This window comes from Gallus gallus, chromosome 1 (genome assembly GCF_016699485.2).
Source record: "Gallus gallus isolate bGalGal1 chromosome 1, bGalGal1.mat.broiler.GRCg7b, whole genome shotgun sequence".
Taxonomy (NCBI): Eukaryota; Metazoa; Chordata; class Aves; order Galliformes; family Phasianidae; genus Gallus; species Gallus gallus.
The window spans coordinates 159329721-159344546 of record NC_052532.1 but is presented as its reverse complement, the minus strand read 5'-3'; the positions used below and the strand labels follow the sequence as shown (position 1 = coordinate 159344546).

Below are 14826 nucleotides of genomic sequence, written 5' to 3'. Positions count from 1 at the left end.
AGTTACTATTCTCTCCCACCTATTATAATAATTACTACTTTAGGAAAATAAATTAACAAAGAATAATGGTATGCAAACAGAAATGTCCAAGAGAATTCTTGTAAAATGAGTATGTTACAAAAAAAAAATAAAAGGCACTTACATAACTTCTGTCACATCCTCCTACCAAAAGAGACTGCTTAATAACATTAAGTAATAGAGATATGTATTCCTTAAAATATTTAGATATATGAAAGAGGAAATTAAGCCTTGTTCAGAAAACTGGAAACTTGAGAAATTTAACAGTCACAGGGGTGGTAATAACGGGCAAATGAAATGTCTGGCAATTTTCTGGAAGGACAAAAATATCAAGAGACTTTTGGCAAGTATCAAGAACTACTTTCATAAAGGCAAATGACAAATGAGCTAGAGGAGGGACTCAGTAGGACCTATTACTCAAAATAATAAAATAAAATAAAATAAAATAAAATAAAATAAAATAAAATAAAATAAAATAAAATAGTAGAAATTTGAAAAGCAGATATAAACTTCATGGATTTGCTTTGTAAGGTCTGGTAGGAAACTGCCTTGAAGAACAAAACAATCCAGAAGTACTGGCTGATCAATGGCAACCTCCTCGAAGCACCAGAAAAGCCCAAAATTCAAGCAAACACTTCATAAGGTCAGCAGTGATAACAGTGAATTTCTGACTGAGTTTATTTAAATTACAGAAGTCAGCGTTTTCTTGACACTAATGAGGACTAGAACTGTGAATCATAAAAAGAAAGGTATCTCATCAGCAAATGGAAGGCAAAGGCAAATATGGTAGTGCTACTCAAAGTCATAGGGAACCTAATGACATATGACATGGGAAAAGCTAAGTTTCTACTGATAATGATGTTGACAGTTTACGAGCTGGTCTGGCCCACTTCCATGACTAGTGGGGCAGAGGGATTTATTTGCAAAATCCGTGCCTCCGGAAAAGGGAAACAGGGGACCCCTTAGAAGAAAGAATAATTAAAAAAACAGCAGCAACGATCTGAGGAGAAACAAACTAATTTACTAAATATAGTATTGGAATGCACGATAATGCACTATAATACAATATAATTCAATATAATTGTTAATAAAATCAAATATAATTGAGAGAAGGATTGTCCAAGAGCTAAAGACCTTACAATAATACGGAAGCCTTGTGTGTACTCGGGAGCAGCAGCGAGACGATCCGAAAGCGAGCACGACGAAACAAGAAGAAAGGGAGACAACCTACAGGCCTTATATCTGTTCCCCTGAGCAGGAATAGATAACAATACTTGAACAGTCTTCTGGGGAATGTAGTTCTTCTCTTCCGGACAAGTACCCGAACTAGAGCATTTGCTCTTTAACTCCCAGTACACTGTATGATGTTATGATATGGAATACCAGTAACCAAAATCATAAAACCATGACAAATGACAGTCTCAAGAATACCACCTTCCCTGTGCCTGATCCAGGATTTAGGAGACTGAAGAATCTGGGAGATCCACAGTAGAAGGTAAAAACCAGTTCAGTAAACAGGATGTTATAAGGGAGACATGGTCTTCAAATTCTATGCCCAAAACATAGACGTTAGGTGCAAAGTATCATACAATTACCTTCTCAGGTTTATGCATCTTGTTTTTTGGTTTTAAATAGTAGACATTGATTTAGAAGCACTGCAGTCATTATCATTTCAAAATAAGTTATTACAGTCTGCATATTTTCTTCTTCCGATCTTGAGCACTTGTCCCACAGGGACAGGCTGAGACAGTTAGAGCTCTTCTGTCTGAAGAAGAGAAGGCTCTGAGGGACCTTATAGCAGCCTTCCAATATCTCAAGCATGCCTACAGGAAAGCTGGAGAGGGACTTTTTATAAGGAAATGTAGCAGAAAGAGGGGAAATCCCTTTAAACTCCAAAAGCATAGATTTAGACTAGATATTAGGAAGAGATTATTTTCTGTGAGCGTGGTGAGGTACTAGACCAGGTTGCCCAGAAAGGCTGTGAATGCCCTCTCCCTGGAGACATTCACGGCCAGGCTATATGGGGCTTTGAAGAACCTGGTCGAGTGCCTCATGTCCCATTTTCAAGGAAAAGGAGGAAGAGAATCTGGGCAAATGAAAGCTAGATGGCCTAGTCTTGCTACTCAGCAAATTCCCTGGAGTGCCACATCCAGGCATAAAGAGAAGGAGAAGGAGATTGGACTGGAATACATGTGGGTACTACACAAGTTAAACTTTGACATTAAATTCAGCAACGGCAAAGAATCCTGTCTCAGCGAGAGAATAACTTCATGAAATAATGCATGCTGGGGGCCAACTGGGTAGAAACAAGCATAAGACCTGTTGGTTCTCCTGAACAAGAAGCTTGGCATGTGTCAGCAGTGTGTCCTTGAGTGATGAGACCCAATCATTTACCCACTTTAATTAGTAAAAATGTAGCCAAGAGGCTCAGGGAGGTGACTCATCCTTTGTAGTCAGCTTTGAGAGACTGCATGTGGAGTAATGCATCCAGTTTGGGGTTCCTCAGTGCAAGAAGAATGCTTCAGAGCAAGTTGAAAAAACGTGTCACCAAGCTGGTTGGAGGCTGAAGCACATAAAGAAGGGCTCTGAGAGCTTCCTGTTCTTTATCTCAAGAAAAGAACATTAAGGGAAGATCTAATTGCACTTTTAGCTGATTATGGGAGGACAGGGAGTGTATAAAACAGGGTACTTCTTTCAGGTGCGCAGTGACAGTTTGAAAAGCAACAAAGTTGACACAAGGAAGTTGGTATGAAGGAAGAGTTTTACACAAGTGTGATCAAACTCAGGAACAGGCAACCTAGCAAGTCTGTGGCTAGCCTTGGAGATATCCTTAGAGATATTCAAAACATAACCTTAGCAAGGCCCTGAACAACCTCATCTAAATTAGCTCTCTGATTAGAGCATTGTAGCAAATGACCTCTGAAGGTCTCTTCAACATGCTTAGACTGAATACATTTAGAACTTTTCATTCTTAAATAAATGTTCAGTGGATAATAAATCTTTTTTTTTTCCTGTGTAATTTATCAAAGTTAATCTGCTTAAATATTACACATTTTTTTATAAGTTCTATTTCTAACTGCCTAAAGTACTCCGATGATACTATTAGAAGTATTGTCAGATAAATAATCTGAATGAGATAGCATCAAATAAGGTGATACTGTAATAACAATAAAAAGATTTTACTACTTTGTACAATATGAGATTGATCTTTTGCACGTACACATAAATAAACAAGGAGATGTTAGAAAACAAAACAAAACAAACAACAAACAAAAAACCTTTCGCTCTTCTGTCACTTGTATTGGTTCCCTTAAAGTCACTCAGAAAGGAAAACCATATTTTGCCTTCTCTTCTTCCTGCAGAGTGGAAATCCTCTAGCAGTGGATATTTTCAGAATACAGATTGAGAAATCACAACAAAATTTGGTAGAAGGACGTTTCTTCTAATTGCAGTTATGACATTTAAATTAAGACTAACTGTTTGATTACTCAGCTCTTTCTCTCCTCCATGATGGATAAATATTTGATTAGAGTAATCTCCACTGTGATTGTGAACAGTGTAAAGTAATCCCACCTCTGTTTTTTCCCAGATCCCTGAGAAACAAGGTATAATCTGAAGAGTTAGAGAATAACTAGCTTTCCTCCAAATCTCTTCATAAGTATTCACCAGAAAGCTAATATTTGTATAGATACATGTAAAGGAGCTTTGATACCCCAGGAGAAATTTTGCTGAACTTTACACAGGGTATAAACATTCTTAGAGTAAGGAATAGTACAGAATAAGTGTGATATTTGACTTTAAGCTAGGTCTTCACTCTTCGTTACAGATGCAATTGCTCAAAGCCTTAAGTCTGCCTGATTCAGATGTACTGATGACCTCTTGCTGTTAGTAGCACTGGAAGGAACACATGAGGCTCCTTTCAAAATCAGATATGAAAAAATCCACATAAGGGACTATTACATTATTTCTGTTAAGAAAATATGCCTCAAAAATATCTCAAGAAATTCAGCAGCTGAGTTATTAACCTATGACTTCCCTTTAATCCTATATTTAGCCACTGTATATTTTGTCATGAAAAGAAGCTAGAGGTAGAAGAGTACTACGTAGTCTTTCTAATGTAGGAACTAGAGTAGATGTCTAACAGATCAAAACCCACATATTTTAAATTATTAAAGTATTACTTACAATTAATAATTCATGACTGATGGTGTCTTTTCTCTCTATATATACCTGGAGAGACAGATATAAGCTAAAAGAACATCTTGTTTTATATACTTAGGATGAAATTCTTTACTTAAGAGGAAATTCTTTTCTCCAAAGTGATGAGCTAGTGGAACAGGTTGTTCACAGATGCTGTGGATGCCTCATCTCTGGAGGCATTCAAGGCCAGGTTGGATGGGGCTTTAAGGAACAGGCTGGCAACACTGCCCAGGGCAGTGGGGCTGGAACCAGATGATCTTTAAGATCCCTTCAACCCCAAACATGCTATGATTCTCTGATTCTCTGATTCAAAACATCACATAGTTTAAGAGAAAGTAAAAGTGGCATATATTTAAATACTGACAGCAGCGTCCTGTTTTCAAAGCAGATTTATAGGGCATGTCTTCATCCAGAGACAAAAAGATACACTCTTTATAAAAGATCATGATTTTCACTAGATGCCAAAAAAAGAATGAGAGATAAAATCTAAATTTGCATTCCCGTGTGAAGCATTAGACTTGTTATAACACTGCTCAGACTCTGGAATAGGACTCGTTAACATCACAAGAGAAAAGTGCAGACAAGGAGGATAATATAGAATCATAGGATCATAGAACCATCAAGGATGGAAGAAGCCTTCCAGATCATCATGCCAAGCCATCAACCTAGTATACAGAGTCCCATCTCTACACCATGTCACAATGCCGCAATGTTAATATGTATGAGCAGTCTAGATGTACAGTTCTTTAAGATGGACATGGCCTAACTATTTTAATTAGTATACCTTATATGTCATTTTTTTTCTACACATAACAAACTCCTAGCTTTCTAAAACATAAAGGAGCCCATTGAGCAATGTATTGGAATATCATATAACAAAAGAAGAACAGATCTATCTTCACCCCAGTAGGGCACTTTGTTTTCCATATGGCACTTCATCTGCTTCTGCAGTACATCTGTCTCGCAGAAAACATTAGATAGTTAGATTCATTAACAATTACAGGCTGCAACAAGTTTGATTTCAATTACAGAAAGAAAAGAAAACAGCTGGGATACCCAGAGGGAGGTGCAGGTACCAAGAGGGTGAAAGAAAAATCAGAATGGTACATTGCATGCTACTAATTAGGGAGAAATGAAATGAAGATGTAAATGTAAGCCTTTATATAAATATCTGTCAGTTTTACTACAACTACATTTGAGACAGAAAAATAGTAATTAGTAAAGCAGTATGTATTTTAATTTATTTAAATGATTCTAAATTAAAAAAGCAGCTTACTTTTGAAAACAAGATCGAAATAAAACCCAATTACAAGTAAGATCAGTGTTAGTCCAACATCTCTGAATTACACCCAAGTTAAGAGTCTTCTTTTAGTCACTAATAGGCATTGAAAGTTATGACCAGAACAAAATGCAAACTGTGAAAACTTCTTCCAGGTTAATAACAATATCTACATATGAAGTCTCCAAAAGTAAAACGTACAGAGCATTCAAATTCACAGAATCCCAACTCACGTAATTATTATCATCTAGACTGAACAGCTGAGAAAAAGATACAGCTTCTAAAACTTTTTTTATGTAGAATAGTTCCTACACAATCTACTAATTGGAAACCAAGCCATTTACAAGGAACATACTCAAATGAGATACCTGAGTACACTCAAATTTTATCCTTTAGCTTATCTCATTACTGACAGTTCAGTATCTCTTTGATCTCTCAAAGAACTCTAGGACAAGCTCAGTCATGAGCATCATGTACTTCATCCATCCATCACAAATCTTTCCCTTCCTTCTGCTTTTGACTACTCCATGCATTTTGTTTTTTCCCTGTATACATGCAAACTCTCAGGTATGTATGGGGAGGGAGTTTTCTTCCCCAAAGGAATGGATCATTACATTCTTAGAAGGGATCAGTTTAATTATAGGACATGAGGTAGAGTCTACTCAAAAACACTGATCACATAAAAGGCACCATGACTACATCTTCCCCTTACAAATAACTAAATTAACCCACCATGAGCTTAAAGACAAAGCTGCAATAGCTGAACACTATGATAAAATTGTTGCTGACTTCACACTGCTGTAACACATTTGGGGTAGGAGACTAGAGAGTGACAGAACCCTCAGTGACAACTGCTAGTTGGCTTTACATATGGATCATTCCAAGGACACTGGCCTAAGAATATGTAAATAAGGAGACTAGATTGCATGGCCCACTAGCTTGGTTTGTGGCTTATGCCAACAACACAATTTAGAAAGCAGCATACAATTAAGATAATGACCCCACATTGGTAAATATATCCATGGATATCCAGCAGCGTGTAGAAGTCTGAGCATGAGCTGTTGCATACAGGGCCCTAGCTGCCAATCATAACCTAGACATGCTACATAGTTGGAGCCAGTGTCCTGGTCCCCTGCATGTTGATCTGAACTAGAATGGGAGAAGTGATGTCAGTACGTGTGTGGTCATGTATGTGCACTGCAGAATAGATTTCATAGAAGTGAAATTGCTATCTATCTTCTAAAATTTATCTCACATGCTAAGTGCATTTTAGATTACTCATCACTGAGTGCTCTGTTTCCTTTCCTATTTACTTTCCTTTCCATACTAGTTCACCCACAAAGTCATGCCATCTGAACTGCTGTATAAACAGGTATCCCATACTATTACCTAGAAACTTCTGCTTCTAATGCCCAGCTACCAACTACCGTTAAAAGCAATGCCTAAAATCTAACTTCAAAAAAATAGAAAATTCATGGGATGTGAAACTTGTTTTAGGAGAGTTTTTGTTCTTGGTTTCAGTTTTTTTTCATTCTATTACAAACTAAGTTACTGAGAATGTGCTTTGCCAAAAAGCCTTCAGAAAGAGACTATGCAATTGCTGTTTGTGTGAGCAAAGAAAGAACTCACAGGTAATTCAACCATTAAAAACAAACAAACAAACAAAAAAACACATCATACTCAATAATACCTTGAAAAATGATTAGTTTTCATTCATTCTATGGAGTATCAAACTATTTTGCTATTTCTCACACTATGATAACATATCGGTATGAAAACTGAAAAAAAAATTAAAATATTTAAAGTGATTTCTATGAATAAAGTGGTTGAAAGTGTTTTTCAAAGCTGAATATTTACATCAGTGGGAATGAAGCCTGCTGCCTTAAAAAAAGAGAAATACATAATAAATACATAAAAATAATAAATACATAAAAATACATAAAGATAAAAATAAAACATAAAGATAAAAACCCAAAACATAAAAATTCTACCCTAATTTTTTAATTTCAGCAAACAGATCAAAGAGAATACAATTTCACATATATATATATTTAAAAAAATACAACAAGCATGGGAAGTAGTTTACTCTTTTGTTTAACTCTCTTTATATACTAAACCTAACTGAAAAGATTTGTCTGATGAGGAGCATGAATTCAGAAGATGTAAAATCTTTCAGAAATTAGTTTAAAAGTTTAGAAATTTCTTCTTACTTGAGTGACTTTAGAACTTTGTTTCTATAAATTAACATCGAATTTCCATTGAAATGATTTTCCTGACAGCTGTAACTCTTGAAAGATCAGCTTCTAAAAGGTAATGTATGGAAGTATACTTCCTCTCAAAAAAGGTGATGTATACTGATCTTGGTCCTTGATATAAGACTATACATTGGGACTCTATATTTTCTAATTAATATTCCCTGAAATCAAGTATTAGAAGTCTCAACTTCTAAAACAGTACAAACTCGTACCCATACAAAAAGACATCAAAAAGCTAGAGGCTGTAGTGCATGTTTAGTTCCATATGATACTCCACTGACTGAATGCCTCCTATTGTGTTATGTTGGCTCACAAAACATCAGAGGCAGAGGAGTTGGTAGTATGATAGTAGATGTTGATTCTTCCCACCATTACATTTTATTACTGTCCAACAGATAGCAGCAGAAGGGCAGTCTGACAAAATGGCATCTGTCATGGTAGTGCATGTGAAGTAAAGGCGTGTCAGTGAATTGTTCCATGCAGAAAAAAAATGGCATCCACTGACAATCATCATTGCTGAACTTTTATGGTGACCAAATAGTGAGGTGGTGAGTGGTGCATTTCATCAGTGGTGACAGTGGTTCAGATTTTTACAAGTGCAGCGTGCGGGCTCTTGTTCATTGCTGGCAACAGTGCACAGCCAATGGTGGTGAATATGTTGACAATTCTAGTTTTGCAGCTGATAATTCAATCTGTTAAATAGTGTTATTGTGTTCTTTGCATCTGTAGTAGTTTCCATGGAAATAAATAGGAGGTATTACTTTCAGAGTGAATTATGTACTTCAGAATGGTCTAACTAGCTATCCATTTTCCATTGTTTTAAATAGGAGTTTATGTATAGCTACTCATGCATAGGTACCTACATTTCTAGTAGTTGAAGCCTAATCCCATTTATTAGCTTGCTCATTTTAAATTAATTTGTCCTGTATACAACTTTTTTTCTTTCGATATTTCTTTCAACTTTCATGTTGCTGAATGAATATATAACAACAGCATTCCTTATAATCAGAGAGAAGAAATATGTTCCATATCCAGATGTCTGTATTATATAATACACTTACAGAGATTCAAAAATATTTTACAGCAGGAAATGAAAGCAATTCTCCTACCTGTGAAATGTCTATACCAAATGGGGGGGGGGGGGGGGGAGGGGAAAGTCTACTATTGAGGCTAAAAAGCCAAGTATTCTGTAGTCGGGAAATATAATTTTAAGTTGAATGTATGTCGCTAGAAACTTGCCATTTTCTAGGAAATTTTCTTTCTCTGATGTAGCTGAAAACAGCTGCCATAGAATGCTTAGTTTTGGTGGAAAAGGGCTTAATTATGGAGGAAACAACTTACTGTAAGCTTTCAGTTTGAACAAATGTAAATAAATATAATTAAAAGTATCTTAAAATGGAACCAAAGTCAGATTCCACTTATTATTTTTAATCTTCAAAAGACATCATAGTTCTGAACTTCCATATAGCATTTTATAATATAAATTTAAACAGACTCTCTTCAAAAAGCTGAGACAACGAAGAGATCCTGAAAGCTCTATTCAGATTCTACTGCACTTTATTTCTCAAATGAAATAAATAAAATAAGGAGACACACACAGTATTATCATTATTATTATTATTTAAGAAAGAGCATGGAAGCTGATGGATTAGACCGGAGTTCTGCACAAAGAAACTGTGAATCTAAGTAGAACATAGCTCCTCTTACTCCAGAGCTTTAGAAATCAAAACACTGAACCCTGATTCTTCTCTGATAACTGCCCCTGAAAGTGAAGAACAGCCAGCATCTGCTGGACTCATTTTCTGAGAAGCCCACATGGTGCTTCAAAGGAGACTGTTATTTTCCTTGGCTTACTACTAGGTTGGAGTCCAGAGTAAGTGTTATACAAGACTAACAGGAGAATTGCTGGAGAATGGTACTATTCTGTAGGCCCACCTGTGAACTGCGATTTGTTCTGATGGCAAGAGTTTGTCTTCATAAAGATAACAAAAAAGTATCGTATTACAACCTTCAGGTGAGCTGTTCCCTCTTCCCCTTAGATGGTAGCTCTTGTTCACTATAAGCATTACTTCAACCTCACACCAGTGTGATAGTATTGAAAAAAGAGGATATGCACTGAATAAAGTTGCAGCAGTGTACTTTAAGTCCTGCAGGAGTATTGCCCATTGAATTCAGTGACAGCAGGGCCCAAAGTATCTAACTTAAAATTAGATGCTTATTTTATTTATTTCAGTGGATCTGGTATCTTACCACCCATGGTTTGTCAGGTACCCAAATCTCCCACAAGTACTTCGGCATATCTCCAAATTTCAGTGCCTAAAAAGCAATAATATTTAAATAAAAAGCTGTGTCATTCTTACTACAGATCTTCAGATAGCCCACCTCCCCAACAGCCCAATATTGGTCATACATAAAGCGAAGTATGAGCAAATTTCTGCTGAAGGAATATAAATATCTTTTTTTTTTTTTTTTTCCAAAAAAAAATCAAAAAATTCAGATGCCATAGCTTGGTGTTACCAAACATACGCATTGTATCACTGAAGTGCTATGTCCAACATCAGTTTGGTTTCTGAAGGCTGATTGTGTAACGTATTGTTGCACCAGGCAACAGATTTTCAGATGCCATAGCAGGATGTTATTTTTTTTTTGTTGTTCTGTACAGTGAACTACCAACTGAAATAACTGTCTCATAATAAGAAGATTTCTTTTTTAATTTAATGCTCTATTAAGCTTTTTATTAAGATATTATTAATCAACTCTGAGACTCTAAAAAGCAAAAACAGCAGATCTTTAAAACTACAATTAAATCTGTGTTCAGTGTGGGAGCATTAATGGATGTTCATTCTCTGTTACTAACTGCTGAATATAAATAGCACTATGTACTTCAGGTTCCCTCAGAGTACTCAGACACCCTAAAATATCATGTCTCCCAGGTCTTGAATCAGAATGACTGTATACGTGTGTGACTATAAGATAATTGTGGAGGGAAAGTTCAGTAGGTTACCAAGTTTCAAGAACCTTCAAAACTGCATATTCCTATAGAAATTGAATTGCTTATCCATCTTGACAAACAAATAGTACCACAATAATCCTGAACAACCTAAGCCAGAAAAGCACATGCATTTGAAAATATAGTCTGAAATAAGATACCAGGGCTGCACCAGCCCTTTTTACTGTTCTGTTTTATTGAAGAAAAGAATGTTTCCCAGAGAGAGAATGTTAAATTAGGAGTAATGCATCTGGAAAGTTGGACAACTTCAAATCTATTCTTTGTAGAGTAAAAAGCCCAAATTGCAAACAAGCCTTCAGTGCACCGCAATTAGAAAGGATATTAGTATTCTGTACAAGAATTGTTTATTCACTCCTTTGCCATCATATACTGAACAAAATCCTCAGAAAACTTTACATCAAATAGTGCTTTTAGTTGCAGCAGAAAACACATGTCTCATCCAAAGTACTCCCAACAGATACCTCAGATATTTCACACAAGGTCTGTGTTCTTGGAGAATTATATCACAGTTCTAAAAGCTTTTTCAATAGCTCCCCTTGAAAGCAGAAAGTCATCTTAAGTATTTATATCTACCAAAAATATGCTCCTCTGATATCTGAAGTTACATTTCCAACTGACTTCAGAAGATCCCTTCTTTGCCATCTAAAATTTTACTTAAAATAAAATGTTATGCAAGCAGAAATGTTATTTTGTCTTACACTCTGAATCTAAACGTACTTACAGAATCCATGGATATCAGTGAGTATAGCTTAAGAAAAAGGTAAAAGCCACTGAGAATGTTTCATTTTACAATCTTCCTATGCTTCCTCTGGTACTTTACATGTGATTGTTTTCCTCATTTACGTGAGTACAAATGAAGTGCAATTCACCCAAAGGCAACAGAATCAAATTGGTAAAAAAGCAGAGAGAGGGTCCTTGTGGAAAAAGCTTTCTTTTTGGAGTGTATATTGCACAGTTCCATCCACTTTGATATAGTGATGAATTTCTGAAGGCAGACTGCGTGCCATAATATCAAATATTTTATTACTTGTTAGAAAGTCACCTCTACGTAAATCATTCACCTTTACAGAAATAGTATTTTTTTTTTTTAACCAAAAATAATTGGAAAGGAATCACAAGAATAATTTTAATAACAACAAATAATGACTATTTTCCCCATTCCCTTAGGTAGTTAGTTGAAAGCTTAGCTAGACCATCAAAACGAAACAAGAATGAACAGAAATCAAATACCATTCATTGAAAAATTGCCAACTGAAATGACAAATATGTGGTATCATTAAATATGAGGCCTTTTTTCTACATGACTGCTTTCCAAAAAAGCAGACTGCTGCAACATAAGAGTAACAGATCCTCCTGGAAGCTATGCTAAGGCATGTGGAAGAGAAAGAAATGACATGAGACAGTCTGCATGGCTTCTCCAATGGCAAGTCCTCTCTGACCAACCAGCACATTTTTCTATGACTGCATCGATGGACAAGAGAAGAGCCACTGATGTCATCTATTTGGACTTCATTAAGGCTTTTAACATGGTCCCCCACAATATCCTTCTCTCCAAATTGGAAAGATGTGGATTTGATGGGCGGACTTCTCAATATATGAGGAACTGATTGTGAGATTTTGCACAGAGTGGTGGTTAATGACTCATTATTCAGATGAGATTGCTGACAAGTGGTGTCCCTCAGGAATCAGTACTGGGCCTGATGCTCTTTAATATCTTCAAATTGAATCCTCAGCAAGATTGCAGATGACACCAATCTGTGTAGTGCGATTGACACATAGACAAGGAATGGAATAATATCCAGAGAGACTTAGATAAACTTGAGTAGTGGGCCCAGGAGTATCTCATGAGGTTCAACAAAGCCAAGTGTGAAGTCTTGCGTCTGAGTCATGGCAACCCCCACTATCAGTACAAGATAGAGAATGAAAAGATTGACCACAGCCCTGCTAAACAGGACCTGGGAATATTGGTGGATTGCAAGTTGAGCATGATCCAACAATGTGCCCTCACAGCCCAGAAAGCCAACAGTTTCCCCACATGATCCATGGGATAGTACACCCTCCCTATGAGAACAAGCTGAGAAAGTTAGGATTGTTCAGGGAGACCTGATACTAGCTTTTCAGTATCAAAAGAAGTGCTATTAAAAAAAAAAAAGGGGGGGGGGGGGAGTGGGGACAGACAGAACGGTTTGTGGTAATAGGACAAGAGGAATTGGTTTCAAACTGCAAGAGGAGAGATTTAGACTGGATAGAAGAAATGTGGTTGTGTTTCTGTTCGTTTGTTTGTTTGTTTTTGTTTGTTTGTTTGTTTTTAATCATAAGGGTAGTGTAGCACTGGAACAGTTTGCCCGCCCAGAGAAGTGATGGATACCCTCCATTCCTGGAGACATTCAGAGTCAGGCTGGATGAGGTTCATTGCAGGGGAGTTGGACCCTTCCAACTCAAAAGATGATATGGTTCTAAGTAAAATGTATTTTTTCTTGGGTTTCATAGTAATTAAGATCATTACATACTTCATGGCCAGCAGATAGACCAGGGGAAGTAATATCTCCCCTGTTCTCCATCTTTCTACAGCTTCCCTTTCCTTCAAGTAGACGGTAGAAAGCAGTAAAGAAAGTGGCTCCCGCTCTCTAGTTTTACAAGTTACAACTGCAACTAGAATTAAATTTGGACCATGCTCTTCACTGAAATAAATTACAGCTGGAGGCTGAAAGAAAGAAGGTTTTGATGCAAGTAAGAAAAACAAACAAACAGAAAAACAACCAGCCATAAGGAAAGAGTAACATTAAGCATATTTTTAAGTATTAGAAACAGTGGTTAAAAGTTTCAGTAGGAGATGAATCCCTTGTTCATGAAGTCAGTGTACAAAGTTCTCCCATTACTGAATGTGAATAAATTCATGATTCATGAAATGGCTCATGACTGCCTTAAACTTGAATTTTAGGCCTGGATTTGAGACATCTTAAGTATGTATAACTTCTTCCTCAAGAAGTGTTCAAAATTCAAAATGATTTATCATAAAACATACAAGACTTGTTTCTGAAAAGTTTTCTCTTAATCTCTGCAACTCTTCCTCTGTTTCATGTAATGTCATCATCACAGCTTTCAATCAAAATACACATAGACTTTTTATTTCTTCTATTAGAAGACAACTTACAAAAAAAGCTGAATATCTTGAGGTAAACAGTTTAGGAGAAGAAGGGAAATAACAAAGTCAGCATCATAGATGAGATTGCAATCGAACAGAAAGGAAGGTAACACACGCACAAAATAAACAATAAGAAAACAAAACAAAAAACAACTTGCCAGTTGCTTTTTTCCAGTAAAAGGAACAGAGAGAACAACAAACCTGCTAAAAGTAATGAAAACAACCTACTGTGTCATCATTTTATGCACAAAACGGAGAGATATTAGTCTAAAACTCTTACAATAATATAGATTTTTCAGCTGACAAAAGCAATACTGCATAAAATCTTTTCTGTGCTTTATTTCTAATTACTTTCTATCCTTTAATGAACAAGAAAGTACATGATCTTGAAAGTCCTTGTGCAGTCAAAACTCCCACTAAAATTAATGGGACATTTTTTCCAGCCTAAAAGCTCTGAGATCAGGCGTCAAACTTAGCTCTTTCTAAGCTTTTTCCATTAATCAAATGTTTTAGGTTTCCATTGTTGTTTTTGTTGTGTTTGGTTGGTTGGTTGGTTTTTTTTTTTGTGTGTGTGTGTGTGTGTTTTGTTGTTGTTGTTGTTTTTCCTTTTCCATTAAGATCATATATTCAGAAATAGAGATACCAGAAATCACAATTTTGCCCAAGGAAGGAAAACTGCTGCACTTTATTGTCATAAGCATTTTAACTACCTTTTACAAGTGAATCCCTGATTCTGAAGAACCTCAATTACCTGAACAACAACTTCTCAGTTACTGGCTTTTACAAACAGTTTATAAAAATGTTAGTGCTCATCACATGTGAAGGGTAAGCTATCTGAATTATGCAAGTGAAAGCTTTCTTATCAGTCAAACCTCCCTAAAATTGATAGACAAAACCAGGAGATTTTCAATATTGTCAT

At 36.1% G+C, this 14826-nt stretch overlaps 1 protein-coding gene across 6 annotated transcripts in view; it reads right to left on the bottom strand.

Annotated features, from left to right (window-relative positions):
• PCDH9 (protocadherin 9) overlaps positions 1 to 14826 on the bottom strand; it is a 706189-nt gene that overhangs the window by 376240 nt on the left and 315123 nt on the right. For 4 of the 6 annotated variants that reach the window (XM_040671942.2, XM_046904743.1, XM_040671943.2 and 1 more), the window contains one exon: positions 10003 to 10068. The exons of the other annotated variants lie outside the window; for them this stretch is intronic. In XM_040671942.2, coding sequence (XP_040527876.1) covers positions 10003 to 10068 — 66 coding nt within the window. The remainder of the gene's footprint in view (positions 1 to 10002; positions 10069 to 14826) is intronic. 6 annotated transcript variants of the gene reach the window in all.